Raw genomic sequence first — 15,960 nt, forward strand, 5'->3', positions numbered from 1 at the left:
CGCTCAGGAGGAGATGGGTGAACTAGAACTTTGAGGTAGAGGTAAAGAATGTGAGTGCGGCACGCTGGGCTGGCTGGAAGCAGTGCAGGGATTGCAGTAGTGTGTGCGAGCTAGACGTGTTAGGGAGCGAGCCAGCTTTGCGGGCGCCAGGGTGACCGTAGGGATGGGGGGAGCGGGAGGCAAGGTGATGCCTGAGGCTAGTGTACAGGGGGTCGTTGCAGCCGAAGGGACCTTGGATGTCATCCTGGCTGCGGAGACCGAGGCCCCGCGACAATCTCCGGAGTCCGGGCGGACCTGTGGCTTCCCAGGGGCTGGAAAGGCCCAGCTTCAACGCCTCGAGGGAAGGTTAAGGGAGACCGGGAAAGCCTCGAAAATACCGCCCGGCCTACACCCCTGCCCAAAGGAGCGCGCCTGGGCAGGAATTGTGATGATCAGACCTGGGGGGTTAGTCTAGGAGGGACCACCCCACCTAGAAGAAGTCCTCCGTTTTACAAATGAGGAAACTGAGGCGGAGGGAAGTCGATGAGCTGTCCAGAGCAAACAGCAGGTTACTGACAGCTCACACTAGAAGCCAGGCTTCCCCCTGCAGCAGCTTTTGCGGTGGACTTTTACTGTTCGTACCCTCTTCTTTGCCTCCCGAGGTGAAATGGAGTGGATCAACGGGACCCAGTTACAAGAGGAAGCTGCAGATACTCGCTCCGTCTGCTGAGAGATCTTAGCATCCTGTTAGGTGGCATAGGACCTAATATAATCCGCTTCATTGGTTAATAGTTGCCAAGCCACAAATAGCTGAAGGTTCTTTCCCATAAGTCACATCTCACACGTTGACATTCCGAAACGTTTATCGAATTATGAAAATTCCATCCTACGTGTCCCAAACGAGCTGTTTACTAGTCCCTCTGAATAAGGGAGTTTGATTGGATGGTTGACCGTCTTTTAGCTAACACGGAAAACAAATGAGTCTGTAATACTATGCAGCTGAGGGCTGGTTGTCCAGGCCTGGATTCCTCAGTTCATGGGAGAGCCAGCTACCCCTTGGATGGATTGGTGTAGATCCTCTGCCCCTATGTGGACAGACACAGCCCCAGCTCCTGCTGTTTCTCACCCATGTCATCCCTCTCCCCACCCCCCACCCCCCCACCCCACCCCCGCCGTAAGAGTAAGTTAATAGCTTAGACTTCGGGAGATAACCTAAGCTTTCAGAGTAAATCCATCCCTTTCTTCCACCTTAAGAGGTTGCCCTTCATACATGCAGTCATGTTACTGTCCCAGGAAAGCAGTCTGCTTTTGGATGTGTTTTGCCTGAGTCTGTGCTCAGCTGTGCCCACTTTCATGTGATGCCTGTTTTCATGAGATAGATGGTCTAATTAGCAGGGTCACCTTGCCCCCTCACCTGTCAAACTGAGTTTATACCTTTTTTTTTTTTTAGTTTATATCCTTGAGCTACAAATTCCCTGGAGGCTCTGGACTGCGGAGATGTGAAGAATTCACCAGTGTCTCTCTACACTTAGTGCTAAAAGGGTATCAAGTGGAAAAACCTCCTACTACTCCCTGAAAGTAAAGGCCTCGTCTACCAGTAGTTCACACTTTATTGCTCCTGTCCTGTGCATATCCCATGAGCCACTGGGTGGCTAGAACTGGGCTAGAACCAAGGAGCTAAGAGAGAAAATCCCGGGCAAGGTTGGGGGAAATAGGTCACAGTGGCTGGGTGGTGAGGTCACAGAGAGGTTTGTCTGACCCGGACTACATAGGGGAGGGGCCTAGGAGGCAAAGCGGCCCCAGAGGTTCCCCAAGCCCAGGCGGGGGGGCATGGTGTGGGAAAGGCAGCAGGGACAAAGGCCAGGGAGCTGAGTACAAGGGGCCAAGGGGCCCAGAGATTTGAGGGCAGGAGCAGTGAGGGGGCAGTCAGGATGGTGAGGAGAAGCCAGAAACGAAAGCTGCAAAAAGTCACCGGGCTCTGCAGACCGGAGGTGGGGCTCAGGGTGAGGGGGCAGGGGGCGAAGCAAAGGCCGCAAGATGGCAGCCAGAGATCAGGGGAGGGGTTATGTGGAGAAGTTGGACAGGGAACAAGGCAGACAGGGAAGGGTAAACCCACGGACCTAGAGAGAAAGATGGGAGGATTTGACAGCCCAGAGCCCCCAAGGTAGTGGTTAATAAGTAGTTAACAGAAGGAAGAGGCATGACCCTCATGGAACCCCTGTGCACCCTCTTCTCCTTGGGTAGGTGAAGCGGAGCTGCACTTCATGTGGCCCAGAGCCTGGGGGTGAAGAGAAGAAGGGGAGAGGAAACCCTATATCTATTCAGTTGTTCCCCCCAGAGCTGGTGAGTCCTTGGGGGGGGCGGGTTGGTGCTGAGAATAAAGGACTGGGGGCTGCTGAGGGGCCTCCATGACCCCTGCTTTCCCCCTCCTGCCCCCACAGGTGGAGCACATCATTTCATTCCTCCCAGTCAGAGATGTAGTCTCTCTAGGTCAGACCTGCCACTACTTCCACGAAGTGTGCGACTCTGAGGGCGTGTGGAAACGCATCTGTCACCGGCTCAGTCCTCGACTTCGAGAGCAGGGCTCTGGGGTCCAGCCCTGGAAGAGAGCTGCGATTCTGAACTGTACACCTTCCCGGGAACCTCTAGTTCTCTCTGCTTCTGTCCTACCGTATTCTGGGATCCCTCCTACTCCATAAAATTGCCTAATGGGCCCCTTTCTCTGGAAGAAACTTGTTAGATTTAAACATACTCCAACAAGGACTTACTCCAAGTCTCTAAAGCTGCTCTCGGACAGACATTGTCACCCAGAGCCCCCATTCCTAGCATCCCTGCCAAGTTGCCCACCATATTCAAGCTCTTCCATATCTTACCTTGAGATATCCTCCTCTCCCAAAACCTGGAGCTTTCCCTCCTCTAAACCAGGATTTTTCAACATTGTCACTATTAAAACTTTGAGCCAAATAATTCTTTGCAGGGGTCAGGTGCTGTCCTTTGCATGGTAGGATGTTTAGCAACATCCCTGGCCTCTACCCACTAGACGCCAGTAGCACCTCCCCCAGTTCTGACAGCCAATGTCCCCCGAGGGACAAAAATCACCCCCAGGTTGAGAAATATGCTCTAGTCCCCTCCCTTCCCAGGGAGCCCCTATCCAATAACTTCGTCTCACACAACGGAGATGAAGGGAGATGCAGATAGCAGATCCAGAGCTAGGGGTGTGGAAGGGTTACTGGCCTTTCCCAGTCATTCCTTTTCACACCTCTTTCTGCTTTTCTATGCATTCTTATATTTCCTTTGATGTCTCTGATGCAAGTTTGGACCAAAGAAGTGCTCACTTAGAAGCATGTGTGTGGCCCTGGGCTGAGGTGGGGCAGAGAACTTTAGTTCAGACATGGGGCATAATTTCAGATATCTTCTGAGCTTTCCACGTGCCCTTTGGAAGAGGTCTTTCCCCAGGCCTGGGGATGGAGAGGAGCTAAACACCCATCCATTGAGAAATCTAGCTTTCCCAAGCTCTGTTTCATCTCCCTTGTGCCTCCCCGACCCCTTAAACCTCCCTCTCCTTCCCTTCTGCAGACACGAAGGGCCTGTATTTCCAGGCATTTGGGGGCCGCCGCCGCTGTCTCAGCAAGAGTGTAGCCCCTGTGCTGGCCCATGGCTACCGCCGCTTCTTGCCTACCAAGGACCACATCTTCATTCTTGATTACATGGGGACCATCTTCTTCCTGAAAAATGCCCTGGTCTCCTCCACCCTTGGCCAGAAGCGGGCCTGCTGCTATGTTGTGTTGTGTCACGGAGCCAAGGATGTGAGTACCAGGACCCCAGCAGCTGAGACCCCACCTCTTTTCCGGGAACCCAGGGCCCACACCAGTCCTGAGGTGGCATCCTTAGGACAGCCACCCTCCGATACCAGGAACTGGAAACCAAGTTTGCCTTTCCCAGCCCTGGACCCAAGTATCTCATCTCCCACCCCAGGATCCAGCTGCCCCAGCCTCATCCCACTGCAAGGCTGGAGATCCCGGACACCTTTGTCTTTTCCTACAGTTTGCCTCGGACCCGAGAGGTGACACAATTTACCGTAAATACCTCTATGTGTTGGCCACTCGGGAGCAGCCGGGAGTGGTGGACACAGCCCACAGCCAGTCCTGCGACTGTGTCGAGGTCTACCTGCAGTCCAGCGGGCAGCGGGTCTTCAAGATCACCTTCCACCGCGCCATGAGCTTCAAACAGATGGTGCTGGTTGGTCTGGAGAGCCAGCGGACCCTGCTGCTCCTCACAGGTGAGGCTTAGAGCAGTGGTTTGCAAACTGTTTCCTGCAGCTTCTTCAGGACCCCTGCAGTGGAAGCTTTGGACCGCCAGGGAATTCCCTGCTTCTGAACTTCTTAATGCTAGGCAGGGCCCTGAACCCCCAGACATCATTCTTCCCAACACTCAAATTGGATTCCGCCAAATCCAACTGCTCGGTTTTCTCTGCACTCATCCCTCACACTGAAGAGCTCCCCTGGTTGATTTTCGGTGGTGAAGGCTGGAGGCTGGGATACTTGAGGTCACTGCCCCCTTATTTCATCTCTACCCTTTTCCTTCCAGCCCCACTCTAGGGCAGCAAATGTCTCATGCTGTATGGCTTAGGGAGTCTCTTGGGAGGTTAATGTGGTTATTGGAGGGTCCCCTCCCCCACACAATTGTCTGCCTCCCCGCCCCCTCCCCCAGAGGAAGGAAAGATCTACTCTTTGGTAGTGAATGAAGCCCAGCTGGACCAGCCACACTCCTATACAGGTCAGCTGACCTTGAGGAAGGTGTCCCATGACCTCCCTCACCTGTGTGTGGCCTGCATGGCTTCCAACCAGGGAAGTACTCTCTACATTACGGGTAAGAGCCACCTCCCTTCTTCTCCAGACCCCAGCCTTGGACAGACCTTCCAGATACAGAACCCTCCCTTATCCTTACTCCAGCTCTGTGGGGTACCCATAGAGCATCCTAGTCAAAAGAGGTGTTTAAGCTCCCAGACATCATAGCTGGTGCATTTCTAGTGGGTGTGAGACTCCCCAGATCTTACATCTTTCATCCCAAGTAGGGCCTGATCCCTAGGAAATGGGTGCCCAGAGCTGCTGAGCTGAGGGCTCCAAACCCCCCAGACCAGGGGCGAGTGTATTTTGAGGTGCATACCCCAGGGGTGTATCGTGATCTCTTTGGAACCCTTGAAGCCTTTGACCCCACGTACCAGCAGATGCCACTTCCGGTCTCACTGCCTGCCAAGGTAGGATCCTGGGGTGGGGGGTTGGGGGCAGACCAGTGGGGGCGGGGCCTTAGGGGGCCCGCAAGGTACTGAAGGTCTGAAACAGGAGCAGGAATCAAATGATTGATCAGCGAGGGACAAGGGACCCAGGGAGTGGGGTGACCTAGAGGGCAAGACCAAAAGCGATCAGCTGTGTGTGGCAGGTTAGCAGTTGTGAGATACTGGAGCTCAGAGTTCCCCTGGAGACGACTGAAGGCCCACTTCTCCTTTCTACCTTACCTCCTAGGTCCTATTCTGTGCTCTTGGCTACAATCACCTTGGCCTGGTGGATGAATTTGGCCGAATCTTTATGCAGGGAAGTAACAGATATGGGCAGCTGGGAACCGGGGACAAAATGGACCGAGGGGAACCCACACAGGTGAGATTGCTTCCCAGCTACTCTCATCTTGCCCCCCTTCCTCTAATTCCCTGACCCCTGGATCTCTCCACATCTCTACTTTCCATAGAATCCACTTTCTACTCCCTAGGATGTTAAGCCAACCAGTTTGTAACGCCTGTGCTACTGTATCTCACCCGGGGTTGGCACCACGAGGTGCATGCTGTGTGGCTCATGCTACAAGTGCAGTAAGAGTTTAGTGAAGCAGGGAGACCTGGGTGGGCCGAAGTAACTCCAAGAGGTGAGATGTAAGCAGGGCCTAGTGGGTTAGATAGGATTCGGGTGGGTACAGGGAAAGGCATCCTATGTAATGGGGATGGGGACGAAGCTTGCACATCCCTGGGACGGTGGAAGGCCCGGCCTGACCAGAGCAGAGTGTGTTTTGGAACTCAGTAGCTACGAGGTGGTATATAGGTGTTTGCGAGCCTACAGAAGTATCGATTTGGGAAAGAGCCGTTGCAGGTTCTGGAGCAGGAGAAGGCAACCCCCTGGATGATGGAGAACGGGTCACGTGGCCAGAGGGCACAGTGAGAGGCCCACCGGGAGGCTGCTGAATGACACCAGCATTTGAGACAGGGGACTGGGGCTGGTACAGTGGCGGCGGGAACAGAGAGGAATGGAGACATGAGGTGTAGTGAAAGAAAACGAACAGTCTCTGGAAACTGACTAGATATGAGGACAGTGGGGTAGGACAAAGGTGGCTCTGGCAATAGACATGGTAAACATGCCAGTGGGCGAGGAATGCTGGTTTGAGGAGAGAATGTGAATTTAGGCTTCTTCTGCAGTGAGAGTAAAACACTAAAGTAGAAATGTCTAGCTGGATTCCAAGTTGGAACAAGGTTGAAATGACAAAAGTAGAGGCAGAGGGGCAAAGCTGGGTGGTCGCCATGATTGTGGGTGGAGGGACTGAAAGAGTTGTCTCTGAGAGAGAGACACACCCTCAAATGCCACGTCTCACAGGCCACGGGCACAGAAAGTTTCACCCAGGAGGGGGTGGTGACAGTGATAGTGAAGGAATACGCTCCCTGACATGGAAGGATGGCTATACCATATTTTTCAGTGAAAAAAAAAAAAAAATTCGTGAAATGGTTTACACAGCACAATCCCATCTTGGTTTAAAAATATACAACTTGCGTGTATATATTTGCTGAGGCAACAGTGAGGAAGAGTGTCCAGCAAGATGTTAATAGTGGGTGGTGGGGCTTCCAGTGATTTTTAAATGAATTTTTGCTTGCCAGTATTTTATAATTTTCCTGTAATGGCCGTGAAATTACTTATCTATGTCTTCAAAAGTAAAGCGCTCACAGTCTCGGGAGCAAGCGTGCAGGAGAGGCCCTGGGATTTGGCTGCTGGGAGGTCCAGTGCCTTTGGAGAGAAGTCGTAGTGTAGTGGGGAGTGGGGAGTCTCAGGCGAGACTGGCTGTGGTGAGACCAAGAATGTGGTCCACTTCAGACTGATCACGTAGCCAGTCCTACTGCCTAAAAGACAGAGGTAGGAAGCAGCAGAAATCAGGTGGAAATGTTTTTCCAAAAGAGTGGCCATTTTGAAAGATAAAGATATGACAGACTGAAAATGCTAGAGACGGAAGGAAGGACGCAGTGGGAGGCAGGCCCTTCCAGGGGCCTAACCTGGAACTACACAGGGACAGGGAGGAAGGCTCTTCCTCCCCCGAGGCTGGAAGGCAGAATGAGAGACTGGACAGGCCCAGGCCTGGGGGATGAGACCAGGGAGCAGATAGCAGGCCCTGGCCTCAGGCAAGAGGCCTGTTTTCCAGGGAACCGAGAGGAGGAACCAACAGCCGTGCTAGCGCCCCTGTGGTCAGACGGGCTGCAGGAGAACCAAGGAGGAGTGATAGCTGCCAGTCTGCAGTCGGCAGGGCGGACCTCGTTGGGGAGGGGGAGGGTACTCTGGGGCCCACCTCCTCCCTCCCCCTAGCTTCCCTAGGAGAAGCTGTCACCCTTCTCCAACCCGGCCCCTCCCCACGGTGCCTTGGTGTTCCCCACTTAGGGACCCTGCCCTGTGTTCTCAGGTACGTTATCTGCAGCGTCCCGTCGCCCTGTGGTGTGGCCTCAACCACTCCCTGGTGCTGAGCCAGCGCTCAGACTTCAGCAAGGAGCTGCTGGGCTGTGGATGTGGGGCCAGAGGCCGCCTGCCAGGCTGGCCTAGGGGAAGTGCCTCCTTCGTTAAGCTCCACATCAAGGTCAGAGCAGGGTCCAGGGAGCGGGCGTCCAGGGAGGGCCAGAGCAGTAGAGCCCACAGGACTGTAGCTGGGGCTCCCACAGGGACCCAGGGACCCCATCTTCCAGCACCACCCACCGCCCTTTCCTGCCACGTACCATGGCTCCTGGCTCTCTCCCTGAGCTGCCCCTGCTGGCCCGCTCCGACCTCACACAACCTTGGGGCTCAGCCAGCCAGCTCACTCGCTGGCTCAGGGCTGGTCTGAGCAGGACAAGCACAACAGCTGGGGCTTCCTGGGAACCCCTTCCCGGGGCCCCACTCAGCCACTCCCCCCCTGTCTCTCCTCCAAGGTCCCTTTGTATGCCAGCTCCCTCTGTCCTACCAGAGAGTGCCTCTACGTGCTGTCCGGCCATGACATCGAGCACCATCCCGCCTACCGGGACCTACCAGCCAGCAGGGTGGCGGGGACCCCCAAGCCCAGCCTGGGGGCCGAAGCAGCCCAGGACCCTGAGGGGGTGGCGGCGCAGGCCTGTGAGCCGTACCTCGGCCAGATCCACAGTTGCCCCACATTGCAGGAATGCATGGAAACGACGAAGGTGATCGTGGGCTGGATGCCCTTGATGGCCACACAGGAGGATTTCTTCTGGGAGACCCTGGACATGCTGCAGAGGGCTTTTGGAGGGGTTGGCCAAGGCCCCCCAACCCCTGACAGCTGACCCCCCTCTCCTGGTCTCAACCCTGGAGGGAGGGTCTGGCCCTGGGCCAGGGGCTAAGGAGAGGTGGAATGACAGCAATGAATGCTGCGCGTGGGGAGGGGGATGCAGTGGGCTAGGGCCTGCTAGACATGTCAGGGTGGGACTGTTTTGTAAAATGTTCAGGGAGCTGCCCAGGAGGGGCCCCCAACCTGACATGGACAAAAGATTTGATGGACAAATAGAATAAAAGGCTGATTGAGGCCCGGTTTGTAACCCTGGGGCCTGGGAGGAACGTGGGGCGGGGTGCGGGGGGAGGGGTGGGCAGGCAGAGTGGACGCAGCTCAGGCTGTCAGTTGCTGCAGAGCTGACAGCACCTGGATCCTTCAGCTTCCTTTTCCCTCCAACGCCAAGACCCGATGCCTACTTGGTTCCGTCACTTGGATCCTCCGTCCATCAGGCTGAGAAAGGCGCTTCCTCTGAGTTCAGGAAGCTTCCTACCCATTTCCCTTCATCCCTGTGAAGCCAACCCCCCCCCACCCCCCCCCACCCCTGCTCTCCTCCTCCTGTTTCCCTTCCAGATCTGATCTCACATGTCCTTTCCCTTACTTTCTACTCCATCCTCCTCTTCCTCAATAAGGAAGACACTCCCTTTACCCACAGAGCATGCCTCCCTGCCCCCACCCATACCTCCAAATATTTGGGAGAGAAGATGGGTGAGCAGAATTCTTCCTCCGTGGCCTAGTCTGGCCCGGGTATGGAGAGGACAGTAGACATTTGAAGTGGAAAATAAACTGGAGCAGGGGGTGGTCAGGAAGTGGGTAAGTGATTAGAGGTTGGGAGTCCAGGGAAGGACTTCCTCTGGGTGCTGAGGAAGCAGGAATGGGGAGGATCACAGGTGGGCTGGAGAGTCCTCAGGAAGGACCCGAGGCTGTGTTGGAAGGATGCTCGGGCACTGGACAGAGTGGGCTTGCAGATGATGTTACTGGACTGCCTGGAATATGCTGAGAGTCTGATGCTCCCTCTGCCCTTCGTTGCTCCACCCCCGCTCCCACACTGGGTCAGTATTTATGTGTCCTGGACCTAGAGAGGCCCCTGGAATCGCCACTGTCCCGGCTCTTCTCTCCCTGTCCCGCCTTCCCCGCCGCCCGCCCCACTGGCCAGTCCCCACGCCCACACGCCCAAGGCTGCCTCATCTGGCACTGATTATCCCCGCTGCTGCTGCTGCCGCTGCCGCTGCTGCTGCTGCTGCTACACTCAGCTGCTGCCTCTGTCTTGAGGACCCCAGTGCCTCTCCCTCGGGCCATGCTGCCTACTACCACAGCCTCCCTCTTGGGGCCCCTCCTCACTGCCTGGGCTCTGCTGCTGCCTTTCACCCAGGGCCAGAGCCCCAACTACACCAGGTAGGTCTCTCGGCACCTTCCAGATGGCTTGAGTTAACTTCAGATCCCTGATTCCTGGGGGGCTATGCCTGTGGAGCTTGTAGATTCTTTTGCTAACACACCACCCGTGCAGATCTTCCACAGCCCTCACCCTTCTCTGGCCCCCAAGTCCTCCTTCCCTGCTGCAAGACCACTGTCTCCTGCGGTCACCACTGCTCCCCACTCCTCCACCCTCCGTCCTCTGCCCTCTAAGTCTCCCCACCTATCCAGACCCTTGGCCCCACCATGGAACCTGAGAGCACCAAGACCTTGAACTTGCCTGGTAGCTGTACATCTGGATTCCAGGAGGGAATCAGAGACTGTGGGGGGAAGAGGGGGCTGCAAGTGGGAGACGTGGGAGTCAGTCACCGCAGTAGTTAGCTGGAGCCGGAGCAGGGCAAAGGTTGGGAGCGCAAGGCCCTGGCTGCTGCTTCTCCCTCATCTCCCCGCCCCCTCACCCCCCCACCTCGAGGCTGTGTCCACATCTGGAAGTAGTTAGGCCGCTCCAGGCCCTGACTGCCAGGCAGGGCGAGGAGGGGGAATGATGGAGGGGGGCCGAGGAGGATTCCGGGAATTCCTGCTGGGGTGGGGGTGGGAACTCTGAGGGGCTGGAGGGACAGCCAAGTTGCTGGTCCCACTTTTTCCTGATTCCCTGCTGGAGTATTTCCCACCCCAGTCCCAGCCCCGCTGGCTGAGGCCGCCTCGAATCCTTTGGGCCTCCCTTCCTCATCCCGCTGGCTGCCCTTCTTGGCGCCCCCATGCTCATTGCCCTACCCCAGTCCCTGCACTACTCCCCCACTCAGGCCTGACCTCTCTTCTGTTCTGCAGACCTGTGTTCCTGTGTGGAGGGGATGTGACTGGGGAGTCGGGTTACCTGGCAAGCGAGGGTTTCCCTAACCTCTACCCCGCCAATAAGGAGTGCGTCTGGACGATAACGGTGAGAAGGCCCCTTTGGCCGCCGTCCCCTTGTCCAAGTCTCCCCGAGGCCTGGGTCCAGGCAGCCAGAGGCCAGACTGCTAAGGGAACCCCCCTCCTGGCAAGCACCGCCGCTTCTCCCTGGGGAAGTCCCAGCCCCCTCCCCTCTGGTCACTGACAGCATCAGTGCCCACAGTAACACGTGGCAAGCATCCTCACACCTTAACTCAGAGCCTGCTTCTCCATTCCCACCTTCATCCCCATCCCCTCTGGTCTCTCCACAGACCTCAGGTCTTGTCCCCTGCACAAGCCACAAGCCCTCTGCTCTGCACCCTGATGGGGTCCCCTCTGCTTCAGGCCCAGTTTCTGTAGGAAATGCTTGGGGAAAAAGAGTCCCCTCTGCCTGGTTGTGTCCGGCCTGACTTTGCAGGTCCCCGACCCTGTCCCCACCATCAGGTCCCTGAGGGCCAGACTGTGTCCCTCTCCTTCCGAGTCTTTGACCTGGAGCTGCACCCATCCTGCCGTTATGACGCTCTGGAGGTCTTTGCCGGGCCTGGAACCTCAGGCCAGCGGCTCGGACGCTTCTGCGGGACCTTCCGGCCAGCGCCCTTAGTTGCCCCCGGCAACCAGGTGACCCTGAGGATGACATCGGACGAGGGCACGGGAGGACGAGGCTTCCTGCTCTGGTACAGCGGGCGGGCCACCTCAGGCACTGGTGAGACCTCCCTCACCTCCGCTGTCCCCCTCTCCTGGCCCCGCCCCCGGCGCAGGCCCCACCCCAGCCTTAACCTCCACCCCAAGAGCCTGGGACCCCCATTATCTCCCTTACCCTTTTTCCTCACTAACCGCCCCTTCAGTCCCTCCTCCCCGTCTTCTCTCCCCTCCTTCCCGCTCCCACCCCCCCCTCTTCCAGGCCCCCGCCCAGGCGCGAGGCGGAAATGGGTCACCGACCCGCGGGTGGAATGGGCGGCCTGGGGTTACTGGGACGGTGAGTAACTGCCCGCCCCCGTCCGCAATCGGGCTCCCTCAGACGGGCGCGAGGGGGCACCCCCGGGCTGGGGGACTAGGTTCCCCCGACCCGGAGCCCCCTACACCCAGCCCGGGGGCTCCCGATTGCGGTCCCATCACCTCCTCCTGGCGGCAGAAGTCTCCCCTAAAATGTTTAAGGAGGGACCTCCCCAAAGGAGCCTCGGGGCTGTGCCCCAATTTGAGGGCACCCTCACAACATGGGGACTCTCCAGCTGCGACGGGGACTTTTCTGCCGGGCCGGGGAGATGGGATCTTCCAGGGGAAGAGGAGCGATGTGGCCTCGCGATGTGGCTTCGCGATGTGGCTTCGCGATGTGGCCTCGGGTCAGGGGGAGGGGCAAGAAGGGAGCGTGTCCAGTCAATTCCTCCTCCCCCTACCACCGCCCGCCTGGGTGCCCGGCGGTCCAAGACTTACCCCCCGCGGTCCAAGACCTCCCGGAGCCCCGCTCCTCCGAGCCCCATCTCTGCTAACCTACCCCCCTTCTTCCTCCCTCTCTTCTCGCCCCATCATCCCGAGACCCAGACATCTGAGCTTTCTGCACGGGCTCCCAGCCTAGAGTTCTCCTCCAGCTGACCGAGGGTCTCCACCGCCCCCCACCCCCACTCCTCTCTCCCCTCCCCAGAGCACCAATTTTGCGGGGGGCGGCTGGAGAAGGCCCAGGGAACCCTGACCACGCCCAACTGGCCCGAGTCCGATTACCCCCCGGGCATCAGCTGTTCCTGGCACATCATCGCGCCCCCGGACCAGGTACTGACCCCCTGCCCGGGCTGCCCTCGGGGACCCAGGCGGCGTCCTCCAGTATGCAACCTGCAAAGATTTATTGAACATCTACAATGTCCCGAGCACTGAGCTTGCATGGTGGGCAGCAAAAACAGACCCAGACCTGCTTGCACCCAAACAAAAAATGTCAAATTACGACTGTGACGAATCTTACGAGAGCGAGGTACCCGATGCTGATATATAAACTGATTTGTGCGTGGGGGTGTGGGTGTGGGTGTGTGTGTAGTGGTGGTGGAGGTGGATTCTGGGTCTGTTCCTTGAGAATGAGCCAGGACTTGACCTTGCGGACTACGGCGACCGAGGCCACTGCAGGGCCCCCGTGGATGTGTGTGTTCCTCCGAGCTGTGGTGTGAATGCATTAAGAGGGGGGCTGGAGGGCACGCGGGAGGTGAGCGAGGAGGCCGCGGCGAGCGTCCCGGAGGCGGCGGCCGGGCGGAGGAGGTGAGAGGTGAGAGCTCCGCTCCCTCGGCTGCCCGGGGTCCCACCGCGCAGCCTCCGCCTCTGCCCCGCCGCCAGGTGATCTCACTGACCTTCGGGAAGTTTGACCTGGAGCCCGACTCCTACTGCCGCTACGATTCGGTCAGCGTGTTCAACGGCGCCGTGAGCGACGACGCCAAGCGGCTGGGGAAGTTCTGCGGCGACACAGCCCCGGGGTGAGGGGGCGGCACCTGGGTGGGTGACGGCGTCCGGGAGTCTCCGCCGCGCCTGGTGCGGGAGCGGGGGGACAGCGCTGCTGGTGGGAGGGGCGGGGCTGAGCTGAAGCCGCAGGAGGCGAACCTGCCGGCCCCAAACGGGTGGGCGGAGCGGGTAGCGGCCCAGGCAGAAGACGAGGCTTGACGCCAGGCCTGGGGTCCGTGGATGGAGAGGCGAGAGGGGCTTGCGAAATCGGGAAGCTAACGCAGACAACCGAGGGGCAGAGGTGAAAAGGCCGCCGGCCTGGGTAGGGGGCAGGATGCGCTGCCCACCTGACACCTCCCCCAATGCCCCGCGCCCGCAGTCCCATCTCCTCCGAAGGGAACGAGCTCCTCGTCCAGTTCGTCTCGGACCTCAGCGTCACGGCCGACGGCTTCTCGGCCTCCTACAGGACCCTGCCGCGGGGCGCCACCGAAGGAGGGCCAGGCCCGGGCCCCAAGCCCGGAGTCGGGCCCAAAGTCAAGCCCGAAGTCCCACCTGAGGAGAAACCGAAGGCCGCGCCTAAGGCAGAGGCAACTCCGGTGGGCCCCGGTGAGTCTGGGAAGGCAGAGGAAGCGGCCGCAGGCTGGAGGGAGTTGTATCCGAGTTCCTTCCTGCGCTCATTCATTCATTCAATACAGCACCCACGGGTGCCGCCTCCGTGCTAATGGCTGGTACTGGGTGCTGGGACACGAAGCTGGATAGAGCTCTGAACAAGTTCAAAGCAATGAGGTTTTTGTGGGGAAAGTGGTCCTTCCTACCTCCTGGGTAGGTTACCCTCCACAAACAGTGCCCCCCTTCCCCCCCCCCCCACCAGATGCACCCAGTGTCTCCTGCCCAAAACAGTGCCGGCGGGCAGGCACCTTGCAGAGCCACTTCTGTAACAGCGACCTGGGTAAGCAGCCCCATCCCCCAGCTCTGCCCTTCCAGCTCCTCTAACCTCCCCTCCTGTCCCCAAAGCCCCCCTCCTTCTGGTTCCAGCCCTGCCCTGGCCTCCTGTCTCCTCACCTCTCCCTCTCTCTCCCACAGTGGTGACGGGAATGATGAAGTCCATGGTTCGGGGCCCAGGGGAGGGCCTCACAGTCACTGTCAGTCTCACTGGTGTTTACAAAACCGGAGGCCTGGACCTGCCCTCTCCCCCCACTGACACCTCCCTGAAGTTCTATGTGCCCTGCAAGCAGTGCCCCCCCATGAAGAAAGGTAACGGAGATGTGGGAAAATGTAGAGGGGGACTTAGCCTCATGAAAATGATGGAGGCAGTAGAATCTGAGGGACTGGGACGAGGGGGTACACCTATAAGGTCTCAGTTACACAAACTCTCAATCCCTTCCTCCTCTTCCCTAGGAATCAGTTATCTGCTGATGGGCCAGGTGGAAGAAAACAGAGGTCCGATCCTTCCTCCAGAGAGCTTCGTGGTTCTCTACCGGCCCACCCAGCACCAGATCCTCACCAACCTCAGCAAGAGGTGCCCTTCCAAGCCTGTTCAGGCTGCTGGATCCCAAGCCTGAGCCTAGGCCAGCCTCCGGACCCTGGCCCTAGGGACCCCTTTCTTATCCAAATAAATGTTTCTAGACTTGAGGAAGGGGTCACATGTCCATTTGTATGGTTTTGGTGCTCCTCTGGGGATTTGTTTTCATTCATTCATTAAACTCAACAGTTACTATACAGAAGAATGTAAGTCAAATCTTGTCACCCCTTTGCTCAAAATTCTCCCGTATGCTCAACACACACAGAAAATGCTCACTACGTGGAGGTGATGGATATGTAAATTAGCTTGATTGTGCTGATCTTTTCACAATGTCTACAGATATCAAAACACCAAGTTGTACACCTTAAGTATATACAATTTTTATATGTCAAAGATATCTCAATAAAGCTGTTTAAAAAAAAAAGAAATTAAGGGAATTCCCTGGCAGTCCAGCACTTTCCCTGCTGAAGGCTGGGATTCAATCCCTGGTTGGGGAACTAAGATCCTGCAAGCTGCCTGGGGCAGCCAAAAAGAAAAAAAAAAAAAAAAAAAAGGAATTAAAACAACTCTTCCATAGTTTCCCATCAGTCTCAGCATAAAATCCAAAGTCCTACTGTGGGCTCTAAGGCTCTAGGTGATCTGTGTCCTCCCTCCCACCTCATCTCATCTCTGAATATTGTCTCCCTTACAATCTCTTCCATCACACTGGCTCCTTGGCCATTTCTAGTACACACCTGCTTCCGGGCTTTGCCTTTGCTGTTCCCTCTATCCGGAATTCTCTACCACAGACATCTCCTGGCTCACTTCCTAACTTCAGTGAGATCTCAGCTCAGAAGTTCATCCTAGTCACCCATTCATTTGTGCATTCCAAATGGCAGGCACTGTTTTCGGTGCTGAAAATACAACAAAACTAAGTCGCTGCTCTTGTGGACAGGAGAGTAAATTCTACCAGAGCAGAGATAAACTAAAATAAACATGATGTCAAGTAGCTCTAGGAGTGCTCTGAAGAAAACAAAAGCATGATAAGAGGACAGGCAAAGGGAGATTCTACATTTGATAGGGTGCTTAGAGAAGGCTTTCGGGTAACTTTGTTTTGCTCCGCTGCTAACCAAATGCGTGAGATTCCTCACCTTGTCGAGGCTGTTTCCTCGTCT

General features: G+C 57.1%; 2 protein-coding genes across 3 annotated transcripts; both read left to right on the forward strand.

The window, feature by feature from the left end:
- Positions 1 to 1,790: 1,790 nt before the first annotated feature.
- Positions 1,791 to 9,031, forward strand: FBXO24 (F-box protein 24). Its single transcript, XM_030845876.2, has 10 exons — positions 1,791 to 1,982; positions 2,224 to 2,322; positions 2,421 to 2,604; positions 3,556 to 3,785; positions 4,024 to 4,258; positions 4,690 to 4,848; positions 5,115 to 5,236; positions 5,502 to 5,633; positions 7,681 to 7,851; positions 8,180 to 9,031. Exons 1-10 carry the CDS (start codon positions 1,911 to 1,913, stop codon positions 8,543 to 8,545), a joined length of 1,770 nt encoding a protein of 589 aa, XP_030701736.2. The 5' UTR covers positions 1,791 to 1,910; the 3' UTR covers positions 8,546 to 9,031.
- Positions 9,032 to 9,086: 55 nt separating this feature from the next.
- On the forward strand, positions 9,087 to 15,161 carry PCOLCE (procollagen C-endopeptidase enhancer). 2 transcript variants are annotated; one of them, XM_060284011.1, is made up of 10 exons: positions 9,087 to 9,924; positions 10,771 to 10,879; positions 11,314 to 11,572; positions 11,771 to 11,845; positions 12,509 to 12,633; positions 13,183 to 13,319; positions 13,664 to 13,890; positions 14,156 to 14,233; positions 14,368 to 14,538; positions 14,683 to 15,161. In XM_060284011.1, the coding sequence occupies exons 1-10, from the start codon at positions 9,827 to 9,829 to the stop codon at positions 14,844 to 14,846; spliced, it is 1,443 nt and encodes a 480-aa protein (XP_060139994.1). In that variant the 5' UTR covers positions 9,087 to 9,826; the 3' UTR covers positions 14,847 to 15,161. The 2 variants fall into 2 exon arrangements, with proteins under 2 accessions (XP_060139994.1, XP_030701730.1); XM_030845870.2 differs by lacking the exon at positions 11,771 to 11,845 and having other exon boundaries at positions 9,089 to 9,924.
- The last annotated feature ends 799 nt before the right edge of the window (positions 15,162 to 15,960 follow it).

Source organism: Globicephala melas, chromosome 15 (genome assembly GCF_963455315.2).
Source record: "Globicephala melas chromosome 15, mGloMel1.2, whole genome shotgun sequence".
Classification (NCBI taxonomy): Eukaryota; Metazoa; Chordata; class Mammalia; order Artiodactyla; family Delphinidae; genus Globicephala; species Globicephala melas.